The sequence below is a fragment of the Meleagris gallopavo genome, chromosome 10 (genome assembly GCF_905368555.1).
Source record: "Meleagris gallopavo chromosome 10, MGAL_WU_HG_1.1, whole genome shotgun sequence".
In the NCBI taxonomy this organism is placed as follows: Eukaryota; Metazoa; Chordata; class Aves; order Galliformes; family Phasianidae; genus Meleagris; species Meleagris gallopavo.
Window position 1 is genome coordinate 7,000,009 of NC_139413.1, and position 16,646 is coordinate 7,016,654.

General features: G+C 37.8%; 1 protein-coding gene across 1 annotated transcript; it reads right to left on the minus strand.

Annotated features, from left to right (window-relative positions):
* Positions 1-695: 695 nt before the first annotated feature.
* UCHL5 (ubiquitin C-terminal hydrolase L5) lies at positions 696-16,646 on the minus strand. The gene is made up of 11 exons (XM_010715897.4): positions 16,399-16,646; positions 15,140-15,203; positions 14,311-14,416; positions 7,216-7,341; positions 7,070-7,131; positions 6,841-6,971; positions 5,978-6,041; positions 4,741-4,843; positions 4,198-4,311; positions 2,963-3,061; positions 696-1,318 (listed from the first exon to the last, which is right to left on the minus strand). The coding sequence occupies exons 1-11, from the start codon at positions 16,478-16,480 to the stop codon at positions 1,274-1,276; spliced, it is 996 nt and encodes a 331-aa protein (XP_010714199.3). The 5' UTR covers positions 16,481-16,646; the 3' UTR covers positions 696-1,273.

Consider the following 16,646-nt stretch of genomic DNA (forward strand, 5'->3'; position numbering starts at 1 on the left):
TCTGGCAATATATATGAAGCACCAACAGATAACAGAATCTGTTTTGTACGGGGCTTTCCAGAAATTCTCTGGAAAACACTCTCATACAAGATCAAATGACCTCACAGTTCAATGAAGTATAACTTTAGGCAAATCAAAACTAACACCTTTCACTGGTTTTAAGTGTCTTCCAAACACACAATCCGAAGCCTTTTACTTATTTTTCCCTATTTCTTGTTCAAGCCCTTTGGAAGAACCCTGGAAGTTTCCCAAGTTAATTTACATACACTAGACACTAATTTTGCTTCAGTAATTTCAGACTTACGCATCGTTACAACAAGCTGTTACTATTTTTACCAAAACAGTTTGCCTGTCCTGAGTAGAAACTCGGTAGTGCTAAGGAAGCAAAAGCCTTTGCACTCCCTTTGGTCCATATCAAGTATCTTTCACTCCAACGCAATGAACAAGAACCTTATTAATGTTTTTTCTTATGCTATAACATTTTCTTTGACAATTAAATTTCCTTTTACTTCCTATGGTCAATTAAAAAGTATTATTTTAAAAAAATAACATACAGGAGTACTAGATTATATCCAGTACTAACACTCAAAACAACAGCAAACAAAACTTCAGTGCAGATACTCAGTCACAAGGCTGACAACCTTCAATACATCTTCGTTATCGTATCCAACAATAAAAATACCACAGGAAGAAAGTTTGCCAAAATAAAAATGGGAATATTTATTATCTTTTCTACTAAAGCAATGCAGATCTGAGATTATACATCGGTCTTTGCAAATGTTTCTACTGCTAAATTTGTAGTTTTCAACTTTGTAAAAAATTAGACATGGACTTCAAAAAAAAACAAAGACACAGGGCATGTCACTGAACAACTGGATAACGAGGATGAGCTCAGAAGAACTGTTAGTAGGGATGAGCAAAGAAAGCTCATGCTTAGACTTAAATTCCGGCATTTGCATCATTACCATATACTCATGTGGGACAAAACGGGTACATTTTCCTTGCACATGTTTAAGCCCACTTTCCAAACATTCAGAAATCAGACTTAAATAAGGAATTTGACCAATAGAACCTAAAAATTGCTTAGTAGTAGTACTACATGCACAAGATGCAAGGGAAGGAAAAAAACTAGACCCGTGCATACAGCATAAGACAAACTGTTACAATTGTCAAACGTGCGATGGACAAAATTTAACATTTATGAAAAGTTTTATTTGTTGTCATGAAAATAGTTTCAGAAGCACATAGTTGTATGTATTTTGCAAGGCCATCTTCACTTGGCCTCCTGAACTTTCTTGGCGTTCTGTTTTTCTTTAGCCTAGAAAGCAAAGGGATATACTGTTAAACTCTGATGATACCAAGATCTAACTTTTGTACATTTGACTGACTGCTCATAACACTGAGCCTTCTACACAGAACACTGCAGAAGGAAACAAATTACATGTCAACTCAGACACTTCATAAGTATTCTACTGTAGTTTTACTACTATTTCATAAATAGGGTAGAAAAAAGAATAGTTCCTAGCAAAGATTTTTTGCAGATTACTTATAACCTGTATCAATTTCATGGTTGGACTGATGATCTTCAAGGTCTTTTCCAACCTGAGTGATTCTATGAATTGATAAGGAATAACACACAAATAAAGTGTTAGTTTAAAACCCCCAGTTACTATGTTACAGTAAACTACCAGTCTACAAAAGTACTCCTCAAAACTCTAGTAAATGAACATACACATCACATAATGCACAGGTTGTTCTGAATGTAAACCCCTCCTATTTATTTCCATGAAAGCCACAACAGATACAAAGACCACAATAATGTTATTTGATAGAGCAAATTCTCAGCTATAAAATGCTCTTTTTCACTTTCATGCCACCACCATTAGCTATGCATTTTCACTAGAGCTTGTAGAAATCTGCAGCAGCAAAGGTGACGTGCTGTGCCACTGCTGACACATACCACCTACTGCCTCTCACTGTGCTCATATCCACTATTTGGTCTTCATAAGTGTTCAGAAGCATTGGTCAATGGGTACAATATTTTCTGCCTGGAAGAATTAAACGACACACCTTTGCTTCATACACACTTCCATGTCAGACATCATTCTGTCAGACTGCTCCTCTGCTGCCATCTGTCATATGGCAACAACACGTATTGGGATATTGGCAAGAAGGTTCAGCCTGTACTGTCACACCACCAAATCTGCCTCTGATGTCATGGGCCAACATAATAAAACAGGAGGCATTACTCTCAGAGAAGCCCTTGTATTTAGCATTTTTCCCCCCCGACGTAGTGACATGCAGACCTTCTTCAATTAGAGTTCAAAATCAGAAATATTATCTACTGCACAAGCAGACAGGCAAGCTGGTACTACCATCTCATTACAATTTGAGCCAAGTACTTAAAAAGCTGTATTTCTATACAGAACATTTAATAACCTTGCCAAGGTGACAGACAAACTTCAATGAACACGCTTAAATCCTAATAGCAAATCAACATTAATTCCTACATAGAGTACAAAGGAGAAAGCAATTAAAGCAGGGAATCTACATCAGGACAATGAAGAGAAAATGTCAAGCCCTCTGAATTACCAGAACTTTGTGCACAGGCTGCCACCTAGAGTTAATATTGAAGTACATCAATAGGACAGTCTTAACAGATGCCAGGTTGGCAAAAGGAAGTCTTGTATACAGATATGGGTACTCAGACATTTAAATAGGGTTTGTCAACACCACAGAATGATTTAGGTTGGGAGGGACCTTTAAGATCATCTAGTTCCAACTCCCTGCTATAGGCAGGAATGCATTCCCCCAGACTAGGTTGCTTAAAGCCCCATTCAGCCAAACCAATTTTAGTTAAAAAATAAAATCATGCCTGTATAATAGACCACATTTTCAAATAGAATGTATGAAAAGTTATAGTAATACATTGTTACTTACAATTCCGCTAAGAAATACTCACTTTTTCTACTAATGGTATTAACTGTTGATGTTCTGCTAGAGTCTTTAATAATTCCATGATGAAAGGCAGGTAGTTATGTTTTCTTCTAATGTTTTCAATCTAAAGATAAGTTCAGAATATTAACAAAATTATTGTATCACTAAAAGTGGATTTTCTCTTTTCTTCTGAAGACTCCATTGGAGTTTTTTTTTTATTACATTTTAGCCAGTTCAAAATAAAGTCCAAGTCAAATTTTTGAGCACATAGCAAAAAAAATAAAGGTCAGATGAACTTAGTGTATAAAGGCATAAACTCTCCTTAAGGACCCCAAGTGGATAACTTGGAGAAAGAAGTTGACTTCTACGTAATTTCCATAATATTTCAAAATACAATTAGGAAGTTTAAGCGTTTTTTGGCCTCCCTATTTCAGTTTTTTTTGCCTATTCTCATGCTTCATGAAGTGCATACGTTTTTGATTACTTCAGTATAGTTTCTTGATGCTATGGAACATAATGCAGTGGCTACTCCAGAATAGGTAGCCACAGCAATTTACAACACTGAAAAGGAAGTTAGCATAAGTACAGTAGAGATAAATATGAAATTATCATTTGCTAAAAAAAGGGGAAAAAAAAATCAATTGGTTACCAGCTTCTAAATTTTATTCCTTCTCAAAACATTCCTTGAGCAGTATTACAGAATCATCAAAAAGTTACGGGATGATTTCAGAGAAGCTTTCCCATATCTAATTTTCATTAATGTAGATATGCCCTCCTTTCAGTGCACTTGAATAAAATACTTATTTAGGATAATGAACAACACATCAGTTGTTCCTACACTGCTATCTGCTTAAGAAAAAGACAGTAGGTAAACTGTAACAAAAAAATCCAAAAACAATTTATAGCCTAGGAGAGCTTCTTCACTGAATGCAATATCTATGTGTCAGATTAGTTGATGTATGGGCAAACACAGAAGGACTCTATACATGAAGTCCAAAGACTTCCTAACTTGGCTTAATAAATAATGAATGTTAATGACAACGATAGCTGGAAAAGCTTGTATGAAAGCTCAGCAGAAAGATAAGATTAACACATGAAATTCAGGAATGGCATGGGAGCTTGCATCTAAAGCTGCAACAGGTTACATTTCTAATACCCAAATTCCTACAGATTAATTTCAACAGCCACCCATAGACATAACAGCTGGCTTTTCCTTGCCATGTTTCCCATATTTGGATCAAAAAAGCAAAGGCAACATACCTTGTATCTTTTTAGTTTTTGGTTTTCTTCTTCGATTAACATCTGATATTTTGCAACTTCTGACTGTATAGAACTTAACATGTTACTACTTTGATCTGTATCCATAGGTTCCTCCTTCCACAGAATAGAAAAAGTGAAGTTAATGCACTCTCTTCTTATTTCAATAAAGAAAAAAAAAGTCTTGCTGTTTGAATATTCCAATTACAGCTAAAGAAAATCGATTTTGCTTATTTATGAAATTTCTGCAGTTGATTTTATGTGGATTAGCTTCATTATTTGGAAAAAATATAGTTCCATTGCTACAGAATATTTGCCAGGACAGACTGACACAATGATGTGGCTACCCTGTACTCAGTGCTCAGAAAACTAACTAGGTCTACAACACATATCTCCATGTGGCACTGCACTAGAGAGATGTAATCATCCTTCCTTCCTCCTTTTAGCCGATGCTTCATTAGAAGCAAGGGACAAAAGGTGGTGAATAATAAAGACATGGAACTGTTATCACAGATCTAATCCAGTAATTTAAACGCCATGACTTACCTCTGCAAGTTGTCGCTGTAGTTCTGCAATTCTCTGTTCATATATCATCTTTCTGTCAGATACAATAGCCATCAAATTAAACCTTATCTCACCTTCGCTGTATCTGTAAGAGGAACAAGAAGGAAAAAAAAAAGCTTTCAAAATCAGTGTTTTACACAAAAACTCGAAAGTCTTCTTCAGGATTTCCTTCCACTGTAAGGGAATACATTTTTGGAGCGTCAGGGGAACACACACAGTTGTATTAAGTCAAGTTGTGCTGCAGATCCAATTCTGCCATGAAATAAAAATCTCAGATTACCACTTCCCAAACTGTAACTTCTAGTAATCTGTTCTCCCAAGATACTACTATTCCTGTATGCTCTCACAAAAAAAATAAGAATTTGAAGCTATATTCCAAAGGGGAAAAAGGAGGCAAACAACAAAAAACCACCACGACAACAAAACCCAATAGGGCATGGCTGACAAGGAAAACCGCACAAGAACACTGCATGCAATACCTGTACTCTCTCTCAGTACTGTTTCTGGCTATAAGATGTTGGAGACTAACATGATGTGAGAAATACAATCAGCACTAAGACTAGCAGCCCTTTAAGAGCATAAATCCTGAAAATGTGAGTTGGCAGTTAGGTTTGTTGTATCAGATGAAAGACTTAAAGTAGAAGACTTCAGAAGTTACTTTCTAAAAACGGCATAAAATTGACTCTAACAACTTCAGTGCTGCTGCACCTTGGAGTAAGAGCTGTGAAGCTGAAGAAATTCCAGATGAATTCTTCTAGATGAAATTTCCACACCAAGCCACATACCTAAGGTTAATTTTCTATAAATAGCAGCTATACAGATGTATTTATTAGCTGGTGTTTTCAATTATAAGTGCACACCCAAACATTATCAATGGTAATGGACATGAGTTTTCACTTGCAAAGACTCACAGCCATCTTTTTTCAAAGTACTAGCAGCATCTCTCTTCACTACAGATACCTACTTTGACTAACCACACTGGAACACAGCATATTTGAGACTTAGCTATTCATCATATTTGGCTCATGCTGGGCAATAAGTTCTGAAGTCACACACTGATACACACAAAGGGATATACAAGCTTCATTCCTTAGAAATTCAGTTGAAAGCCTTTAATTGAAGGAAATCAAGAATAAAGAATTGTTGTTTTTTTTTCTTTTTACATACATAGATATATCTACATAATGAGTTCTATTTTAAAAGCATCACAATCATTTACTTTTGTATCCGTTTCTCTATGACAGGTCTCACAGCACTTATCCAGTCATCTTGATTGCATGAACCTAGGAAAAAACAAATTAAAAAAAGATTACTTCAGGCCATGACTCAACGGTTCCCATACAAGTACATTGAGAAAAGATACTGGAGACAGAGTATGGAATACTGTGAGATACAGAAGACATTAAAGGAAGTGCAAAAACATGATTGATACCACAGAGCTTTTCAAGATGCAAGATGATACACATACCACAGACTAAGATTACAAGATATGAAACAGGAACTCTAACAGAGCAAAACCAAGCTGGAACTAGCTATCCTTTAATATATTTTGGCAATTATTTGCTACGCATGGGGAAACAAGGGCACTGTGTGTCAGATGCATAATGGACAAGAGTGTGGGGTCAGCCATATACAGCTGTACACAAACTCCCACAAAATAAAAGGACAGACAACAGTCTGGGAAAAACAACATCCTTGAAAGCATGACTTGGGAACTGTTACCTTGGGTGGCAGTATCACAAGCAAAAGACAATGTTGCAGACAAACTCTAGCCAAGGGGACTGCATAGTACCAGTAAGGATAAACAAAAGCATTACATAGTTCTAATATTGCATTCACTTGTTTGAAGAGACACTGCAGAGAACAACCTATTTTCTTTCACAGGAAGAGAAAGCAGGGGGAAAAATGGATTTTCTGATCAACAAAAATACAACAATATGAATTGCTGCCTTAGTACGTAAGTAGTATGTGACTTAATTGAATATTAAGGAAATCTGTAAGTTATTCTTTGAACAACACATAACCAGCTTGTTGCAGCAAGTTCTGAACATCCTTTATTTTAACAATAAAACAAAATACTACCTAAATCAATTGGTCCTTCCCTTAATCCATCCAGCTCATACAGCCGTCCATTAACAGGAACGTAGCTTACAAAGTGAAATGCATCTTCTTCTTTTGCTGAAGACTTTGCATCAAATTCAAACATCTGCTGTCTGCAAAGAACATGTAAAAATAAATAAATCAATAAATCAGATGAAAGGGAATTTGCATGAATTCTTCCTAGCTGGAAAACATGTAAAACACCTGCTACCTGGCAAAGCTGTTGTGAACTTGTCGAATCACTTCGGAGTTGCTTAGTGCCAAGCCTTTCATCTGAAATTGAGTAACAGAATTGAATGGTAAGCATACATATAGAAAGCCTGATTACTTAACATATAGGAAGTAGCAGGCACTCACCGCAGCATCAAAACTCTGTGAAAATTCTTTGAATTCTGACAAAGTCTCTCCTAGACGGATATCCTGATGAGCACAATTTAACAACACGCTTACTATGGCTTGAGTAGCACAAGCATTATTTATCACCTAGAAAAAGAGGACAAGAGTTGATAATTTGCTCAGTATCAGTGTCAAAAGTGTAATTCATACTTGGCAACACTTCTGATTACACACACTTTCCTTACTGAGTCACATTACGGCTTCACTCTAAAAATATGATAGCAAACAGTCTGAGCAGCCACAGAAGCACCGGTGCTGGAGGCACTAATAAAATGAATACTGAGTGCTGCTGTATACTATTCATGGATTAAACTAGTATTTCACACTATCTGCTTAGAAACTGTCATTCTACTGATTCACTACTTCCACTTTTTGTCCTTTATTAAAGGATAAAAGGACAAATCAAATGAGAACACTCTGATTTTAGTGGTCATCCCACTAAAATAGCATTCAGAGTGAACTACTCAGACTGTATTGTATTTATAGCAAAAAAAAAAAAAAGTCATCCTTGCAAAGAGTTTCTTTTGAATGATCAGAATTCCCAAAGGAATTAAGAGCCCCCAAAAATATTTATGGGGGGGTAATAAGACACTTAACAGGATCTGTATACACATATATATTTTAAGAAGTTACGCAGGATAAAACATATCAAATATCCAAGGGACAAGCTAATAAAACTTACAGGTGTTTCGAGATACGAAGACTATATTTTTAAAGACTGTTTTGATGAAGAAAGAGCCATATGAAAATTTAGATTTTACCCTTGTTAATTGGCAATACATCTACCCTTTTGAACCAAAGTTACTACTTTGTGTAACTGTTTCTTAAATCTGTGTTTAATATTCCACTGTTAGAAAACACAATCAAAACTCTTCATATTTCAGCAATGCCTCTAATGTGTTTTGTTTTTTTTTTTAATAATATCCACATTAAAATACAGTATAAAAGAATATAAAGATGACCATAAAACAATAAAGTTATGAGGTTACAATACAAGACATCTCAAGTTTTTTCCTGAGGGAGCTACAGGCTAGTTTTTTCAGCCAGAAGCCTATTTTGCAATTGAAGATGGTAACCATTAGGACTGGCAGAAATGATGTTGATTTTGTGCAAAATATACGAAAATCATTTTGGGGCTGCGAATGCAAAACCACTTCCTACAAGAAAGGAGGAAAAAGAAAACTTTCCCTCACACCAACAAACAACTTTTCACGATCAACACCGAATTCTCACCGATTGCAAACAGTTGTAGTACAGGCATCAAAAGGGGACAGAATAAATCAGACCACGTGTCTGCCTTTCTGTCAACCACCACAGTCCTCTGCATTGCCATTCCTACTCCAGAAATGGCTTCAGAGACATCACTTGTTTCCATCTTCAAAGAAATCCAACTATGTTAGCACTACATGCTGTATTAAATACACTTCATGGCATCCAGATTAGGTCTCTGTAGTGCAGATCATGAAGTAATAACAAAACATTTCCTAGTTTAAGGCAAATCTGGTTGTCTTAAGTTATAGCCACATGAGTCAGAATAGATTACAGAAACTGAGGAAACTTAAATAGACTGCAGGCATGCAAGCTAATGGCTGGATTTCACACAATTATATAACAATTGAGCACTGAGGGGAGTCAATCTAAGGCAGTGAAGCAATGAACAGTAGCAGAACAAAACTAAATAACAGCCTAACAGAAAGACATAACTCCAAAGATCTAAGTACTCTTGCCCTTGTTATAGAATAAGAACTGACAGTTGCTGTCGTCTGACTTGGAAGTGGTATCAGACACGGCTGCAGCACCTCAGGATGAAAGCAGGAAGATCTCCTGTGCATTACAGAGAGCTAATCTGAAACAGTGGCATAAACATGGTATTAAATAAGCTGACAGAGAAAGGCAGAAGAGGTAGAAAGGATGGTAGTGATCCCTGTGGTAAAGAGCATGCTATTGGAAAGAAGGGACACCACTGCTAACTTCCATCTATAGAATAGGATCTAATTAAGAACATGAAAGGCAGAGAATGCACTATATGATGATCCTTACTGAAAAATCAAGATGGAACAACAGCTGCTCTGACAGACCACCAACCCAACAGTGAATTCGAAAAGGGAAAGGAAAACAAGAGAGGGGTTTTGAGTCTAGAGGCAGATCAGCTCAGAAACTGGATCAGCTGGATAAAGGAGCTTGAAATAACACCAAAAACAAGATTAACATGGATCAGTGGCTTCATTCAATATCTGCCTTTCAGCATAAACAAACTTTGGATTCTAACTATTCTGTGAAGTAGTCCACTTAAGTGTACAAGAACAATGTTAAACTACCCTGTCTTACTGCTGCAAAACACAGAACAAATGCAGATCTTAGACCAGTGTTATTGAAATGGAAACATATTACAAAACTACAAACACTCTCCAGAACTGCAAGGCAGGAAGAAAAAGCAGCAGAAAGATTTCTATGCGTGAATCAGAAGGCGATGCAGACAGTAGATGTAATAGGGCAGGACTTCTGGGGGGAAGGACTTGATCTTTTGAGGTCCATTCCAACCCCTGCAATTCTGTGACATTCCCAGACCTAGGTGATGTGAGAGAAGTACCACGGTGGAGGGAAGAAGTGATCTTAGTACCTATGGTACACAAGTGCAAAGTTTGTTACAGCACAGCATTCTATCAGTGCACGCAGCCAGGCCAACATTGCTACACATCCACCCAGCACATGCTTTTAGGGAGAGACAGTGAGGATACCCATCTACCTTAATTTCCAGTGTATTTCTGTGACTTAAGATGTCTCAGCGTACACTGAAAATATTTTCTACTTCTTTTTATATTGCATGACAATATATGCGGGTTGTCCTAGAAAGATTTTCAGCCTGATTTTTAGAATTTTCTGCATTTGCCCAGAAATCCCAACACTTGCCTGAGTATTTTCTATCCAGGAAGTCCTGGAAAGGTTACTTAAATCATTAATATTCAGGATTCCAACTTAAAGCAGTCACACATTTTTGAAACCCCCCCAAATATCTGTGTACCCAGTGATATGTGAAGCCAGATTCCAACACACAAGAATACTGCTGTATCGCCAAGCAGAGCTTAGGTTACAATAAACCATTGCAAGGACATACCTGAACATGTTATTTTGTTACACTTTTTCACTAAAGACTCAATAATTCATAAGCAGGCACCTCTGTCTAAAAAAACAGTTGAAGTTTCTGGGTCAGTTTAAGGTTGCACTACTTTAACATCACAAATTACATTCAGCTGATGGACTAGCTTTAAAACAAACAAAACCACAACACCTTTAAGCAGCCTTGTGCTGTAACTGCTAATATAACTGGCAGATTACAAGACTTCACTTAGTAAGTAGGTTTGACAAAGCCCAGTGTAAAAGAATTGGGCATTAGAACTAAGTTCTGACACTTATTCCTGTTTAAAACTCCTATTTAAATCATCCTTTGGAATAAAAAAATATAAAATATATATATTATCTTCCTATAGTTATATTCCATTACTGAAAACCTTTTTCTGATTTTGATCAGGTACACTGCAGGTTCACCACTTAGGATGTTATCTGTAATCTCAAGTTTAGCCTTAACATAGATATTTGGTCTATTTTAACATTACCAAAATTGTTAGCGTCAAAGAACAGAAGAATTGAGTTTGTAGACAACTGCAGCATTGAAAACAGTAAAATAAAATAGCACACAATATGCTCCAATTAGTAGCACAAAGATAGCAAGAAAACTTTGATTTGTAGTTAACAGCATCATTAATAGGATCCTGCTTCTGAAGGTGCAGGTTTCCTCCCTGATTAATTTATTGTTTTACTATCACAACTGTAACATTCCACCATTACAATACAGCATAAAATAAATACACCACACAAAATAAAGGCATTATGCCAGTATTTCAGTAATGAGATCTGAATGGGTTATTAGAATAATAAAAAGAAATCTTAGTAAGAAAGTTTACTGCAATGGCCTTATCTTCTGTCAAAAGATGCTTTCGCTTCTCACTGATCAGCACAGAACTCTGCTATTCTAAACAGTGCTGACAACAGCTAAACACACTGAGGGGTACAATCACATAACCACTGCATGTAAAAATAATGGCAAGGGCCTACTTATGCAACACAGAAATCAGAAAATCAGAGTTAAGGCTGAAATTGGATCCTTAACTCACCTCATTGTGCCTAGGTATCCTAGCTCAAAGGGTATGTAAGATCATCCAGAGTTCTCTGCCCTCAAATAGAGGACCAAATCATACCTAGGCATAACAGGGAGGCCAAATTTAAGATGAGCATGCATAAAACTGACCAGTAAAAAAAAAAAAAACAAAACCTTTTAATAAGCGTGCAGACTCAACAGACTTGAAAATTCAACTCCTCCCTCCCTCCCAATATACTCATGATTTCATGTCAGACAACATCAACATTTTAGAATTCAGCGACCATATTGGTATGGAAATGGGTAAGACCAAACCACGAGCAGGTAAAAGCTTCTTACAGAAGTAGTTTCTTAATGCAATTTTGTAAGCTTTTTCTTTGCTGGAAACAGTGTCAGAGTTTATAGTTAATACTTAAGGTTCCCCCTCCCCAAATGAAAAAAATACAGAAATGTAATATTTTATTAACACTGAAGCGCAACAGAGCTACGCTGCTGATAACATCACTTATTTTCCATACTAAATTGCTGTTTTGCACTAACAGCTACTTAGTCCTGCTCATAAAGGACTCAGAATTTCACTTTAGAACTTCTCTGCAGTAAGATGGCATATATCAGATCTCTTTTGATGCTAACATTTAAAAGAAAATAACGTATGAGGAGGGGAAAAAAAAGTGCCAAATAGGTTTCTTGAGATTTTTCAGTGCTTCAGTATTTCAGTTTTGAGATACAGATCAGCAGACCAAAAGTCAGAAATCTTTGCTAAACCAAAAAAGATACCTGGGATTCTGACATTCCATCCCACAAATGAATCACATTATTTTAGTCATCACTTTTTCTCAGATGTTACAAATACTACTAAGAAAAAAATTGAAAGATACCTCTCCTCCTCAAAGCCACACCATGCAATCGGCCTTAAAGCTTTGTGGGGAAAAAGAGAAGTGACAAACCCTGCTGTATGATAGCCATAGAAGGAATCTTACAATAAGAATATCTAATATTAATGTCAATCTTCCTTTCTGGATGACTCAGCAAGATTTACTGACTGTGGTTTCAAGAAATGCAGTAATATCGTCACTATCACAAAGTCACCCGTTGCCACTACTTACCTTTTACCAGCTCTGGCCTGTACAGGCTGACTGACCAAATGCATCTCACAAAGCGGCAGGAAATTAAACCAGAAAACACACAAAATCTATAGAAAACTGCTTGCTGATCAGATGAATTGGCCATGGAAGTTCGATGAGCATGTGAGCCATTGCAAGAGATGGCGAGAATCATGCATCTAAAGGAGACAGGCTTGCAGGACCTGGACATTCTATATTCTTATCAACAGCAAATCACCAGATCAGCATCTCTGGAAATTGCTTAATGTTTCACTTCAGCACACCTACCTTACGAGACAACAGTTCTAGGAGAGCAGGTAAAGTAAAGATGTACAAAGTACCTCCATGCTCACAACATGAAGTTTTAACATCTTAAGGTTTAATAAAAAAAATACAAGTGTTTCAAAGAACTCTAGAAGACAAAGCTTTTTATTGTTTGCTTTATGATTTTTCATGTTTTTGTTACCAAGCCTAGCACTACCCTGACTTTCTAAAGTACTTTCTGCAACACAAAATTAAAAGCTCAAGACCCTTCTTAACTCTTACTTACTTCTCTTTTTGAAGCATTTACATCAGGGGGAAGCAGATAATGCTGAGCAAACGAAAGCTTAGAAACTTTTCAGAGGCCATTTTACTCAGAGGAAAAAAAAAAGATGAAATATCTTGTATGACGGTAGGCTCGCTCTAACTTGAGAAAAAGAAGCCTCTTTAGATTCGTGTCAGTCATTTCCTCCTGCCAAGTAGCTACTCTATGAGAGCTGCATCAAGGATTTTTGCTGACCTTGTTTGCAATAAGGCTACTCTATAGGCACAGGCTACTGATCTCCAGCAGTATTTAATTACTCAGAAAGCATAAACTGAAAACAGTGCCTATGACACCTATGAAACTGTAAAGACAAAGGTAAACTGATACTGATTGTTATGTCTTAAGAACGATGCACACTGCTTGGCAGGAGTCAAGACATGCAGCAGGGGAATAGCTACATAATAAAATCAACCAAGGAATAAAGTCATTTATGACTTATGAAACAGTAAGGTAGAAGGATTATAATTGTAGCAATTAGACCAATATGATGGGAAAGGCATTACAACAAAGGTGCGATGACAGAAGGAGCAGCAAAATTGAAAGGTGCTATAAAGGAAGGGAAGAAGATCGCTCACCTGTATCAGAAGATTCCAGCTTCACAGCAGAAAGCTTCACCAAGGAAGGATCTCCAACCAGAGATCCTTCCCCAGTGGCAGTCAGCCCTTAAATGAAGTCTAAGAGAGGTGCAGCCAGGCTCCACCCCTTGCAGTCACACAGCTGAATTGCCTCCACCTGTGCTCCCAGGGCTGACCCAGTCCTTTCCCCAGGTGCTCAATCAGTGCTTGAGGCTGTGACTCAACAGTTCCCATACAATAACAAAAACCAATAGAAGACAATCTGCCTAATAGAAGTACACAAACAGAAAAGCCAGGGAGCTACAGATATTGATTCTGTTGTTTTTCACATTTCTGCTTTCAGTTAGGAGAGCGTGGAGATTTCTTCACACAAACAGAAAACACTTATTTTTCCTGTAACTCAATTTAAGCTTTCTGATTTAAATACTTCAGACTTAAAACGTACAGACCAAAATGGTCCATAAAACCTTGAAGTGTTATCCTAGAGTTATACTGACCCAACTGCAGAGCATTTGAGTTGCTTTACTTCGAAAAGTATTAATTGCTGCGTACATTTAAATAAAAAGCTGGTTTATCTTTCCATATAAAGTGCTCTGTTTCATGACACGTCTAACAAAAACATCAAACTTGCCATACCTGTTTAGCAAAAAATATTGTATCCAGCCTGGAATCTTGAACAACAGAACCTGCTGGTTCCTCTCCTGGCTGCCACTTGAAAAGGAATATCAGCCCATGCACTGGCCTAAAATATCAAATTCGTAGGAAGAAAAAAAAAACCACAAATCAACAAAACAACAATTAACAAAATAGGTGTTACTGGCTTTAGTATTTTTTTTTTTAAATATATCAATGATAGTTTAACTGTATGCTGTCACAGTAATTCTGTTTATTATTTATTTATAAACAGAGGGAGCCTGCTCTGCAATTTTCAGCTACAGTCTTTTAATTAGGGAGAACGTACTTAAGCCTTCTTTCCACACAAGCTAAACAATTTCAGTTTGAATTTGCATTTAGCAAGTTAAGACCAGTTTTTCTGGTCACTGTAATGATAATAGGTGCAAAACACACTTTTCAACCAATGAGTGACTGGGAAATATTTTAATAGCTATTTATCAATCACACATAAGAAATGGAATGAAAGTTTCGGCACTCCTTTTAAACATAAAATACTGAAAGATAAGAGGAGCTCCTCAAAGGATGCAATGCAAACCAATGCTAAAATCATTAGAAAACTTTTCTCGTCCTAGCTGCTGTTATCAGCTCTACCCACAAACAGAAAAGTTAGTTAATGAAACAAAGCATTAATAAAAGGTTATTTAATTGCGAAGTACTTGATTAAATCAAAACCCTGATGTAATTCAGTGCAAACTGAACACCCACCACCTAAGCTTAGGACAAGTTTCTTGCAGAGAGTTCACACAAATATAAATAAAAAACATACAACTTAGAAAGGAAAGTTCCTTACTTCAATTTTTCGAAGTTTTCTGGTTCTAAACTCCATATTTCTTCTACTTGTGCTCCTCTGCAGCCTGCACAAAACAAAAACAAAAACGAATGTTTCCTTAGCTACTGCTGATACTGAAGGGATGTAACTTATTAAAAAAAAATAATAAAAAAATCACAATCATAGAACGGCCTGGGTTGAAAAGAACCACAGTGATCATCTAGCTTCAACCCACCTCTGCTTTGTGCAGGGTCGCCAACCACCAGACCAGACTGCCCAGCGCCACATCCAGCCCGGCCTTGAATGCCTCCAGGGATGGGGCATCCACAACCTCCTTGGGCAACCTGTTCCAGTGTGTCACCACCCTCTGAGTGAAAAACTTCCTCCTAATATCTAACCTAAACCTCCCATCTTAGTTTAAAACCATTCTCCCTTGTCCTATCACTATCCATTCTTGTAAACAGTCGTTTACCCAAGCAGCTCTATTCTCATTTCCTTTTATTTTCTCTTTGTAGACATTCACCAAGGTTTTATTTTCCACACTCACTAGTCATAAGCCAGCAACAGCTTCATGATTTCTGGGTTGCAGCAACATAAGAGAACAGCCAAGCTCATTAATTCCTGTAAACTTTTTGAAAGAATCATTTCTCACAAACTAAGTTCCTTCTATTATTATGAGATAAATTTTAAACGCCAAGTGCAACAGTTTATTTTTTGTGTGATCTATAGAATTGCAGCAGACAGAAAGGACCAAATTAAGGCCTGATGTAATTTAAGTGATTTCACCAAGAGCTCAGCAAAATTCAATAGCCTTTTGATCTTCAAATGCTGGAAGACGTTGTTATGATTACATGGATCCACACCATGGAACAAATAGATATCAAAGCGTATAAGTAAATTAGGTGGTTAATTTTGCGTTTTAGGATACACAACATTACAAAGCAGTTTGTAACCTAATTAAGCACAGGACAAATAAGACTGGACTTAGCTGTGTAACCGCACTACTACCAAACAGATCAATTGAAAGTCAACGTAAAACCCAACGTTTCGAAAGCAGCCCCTCGCAGGTCACCCAGCAGCACAGTCAATCACGCCGCCCATCCTGCTCCCCAGCCGCCCACACACACACACACACACGGCCCGCAGCCCAGCCGGCTCCCTGCGAGCGCTGCCGCAGCCGGAGACACGCGGCGGCGCTGCGGCAGGGCCTGCTCGCTCTAAGGCCTGCAATACGATAACGCCTCTCCGGGTTCCGCAACGCCCCGGCCCCGCTCCCTCACCGAAGCCCTTGATGAGTTCGGTGAAGACGCCCGGGTCGCTCTCCATGAGGCACCACTCGCCGGCGCTGCTGCCTCCCGCCATGGCGGCGGCCCGCGCGCTACCCTCGGGCTATGGGTGCCGCCAGCCGGCTACGCCGCGAGGCCGAGACGCACCACTCCCTTCCCGGCAGGCCCCGCGGCACACGCCGCACCTGGCATCTCTATGGTGAGGCAGGGCGGGAATGGGAAGTGAACGCGATCAGCGGTTC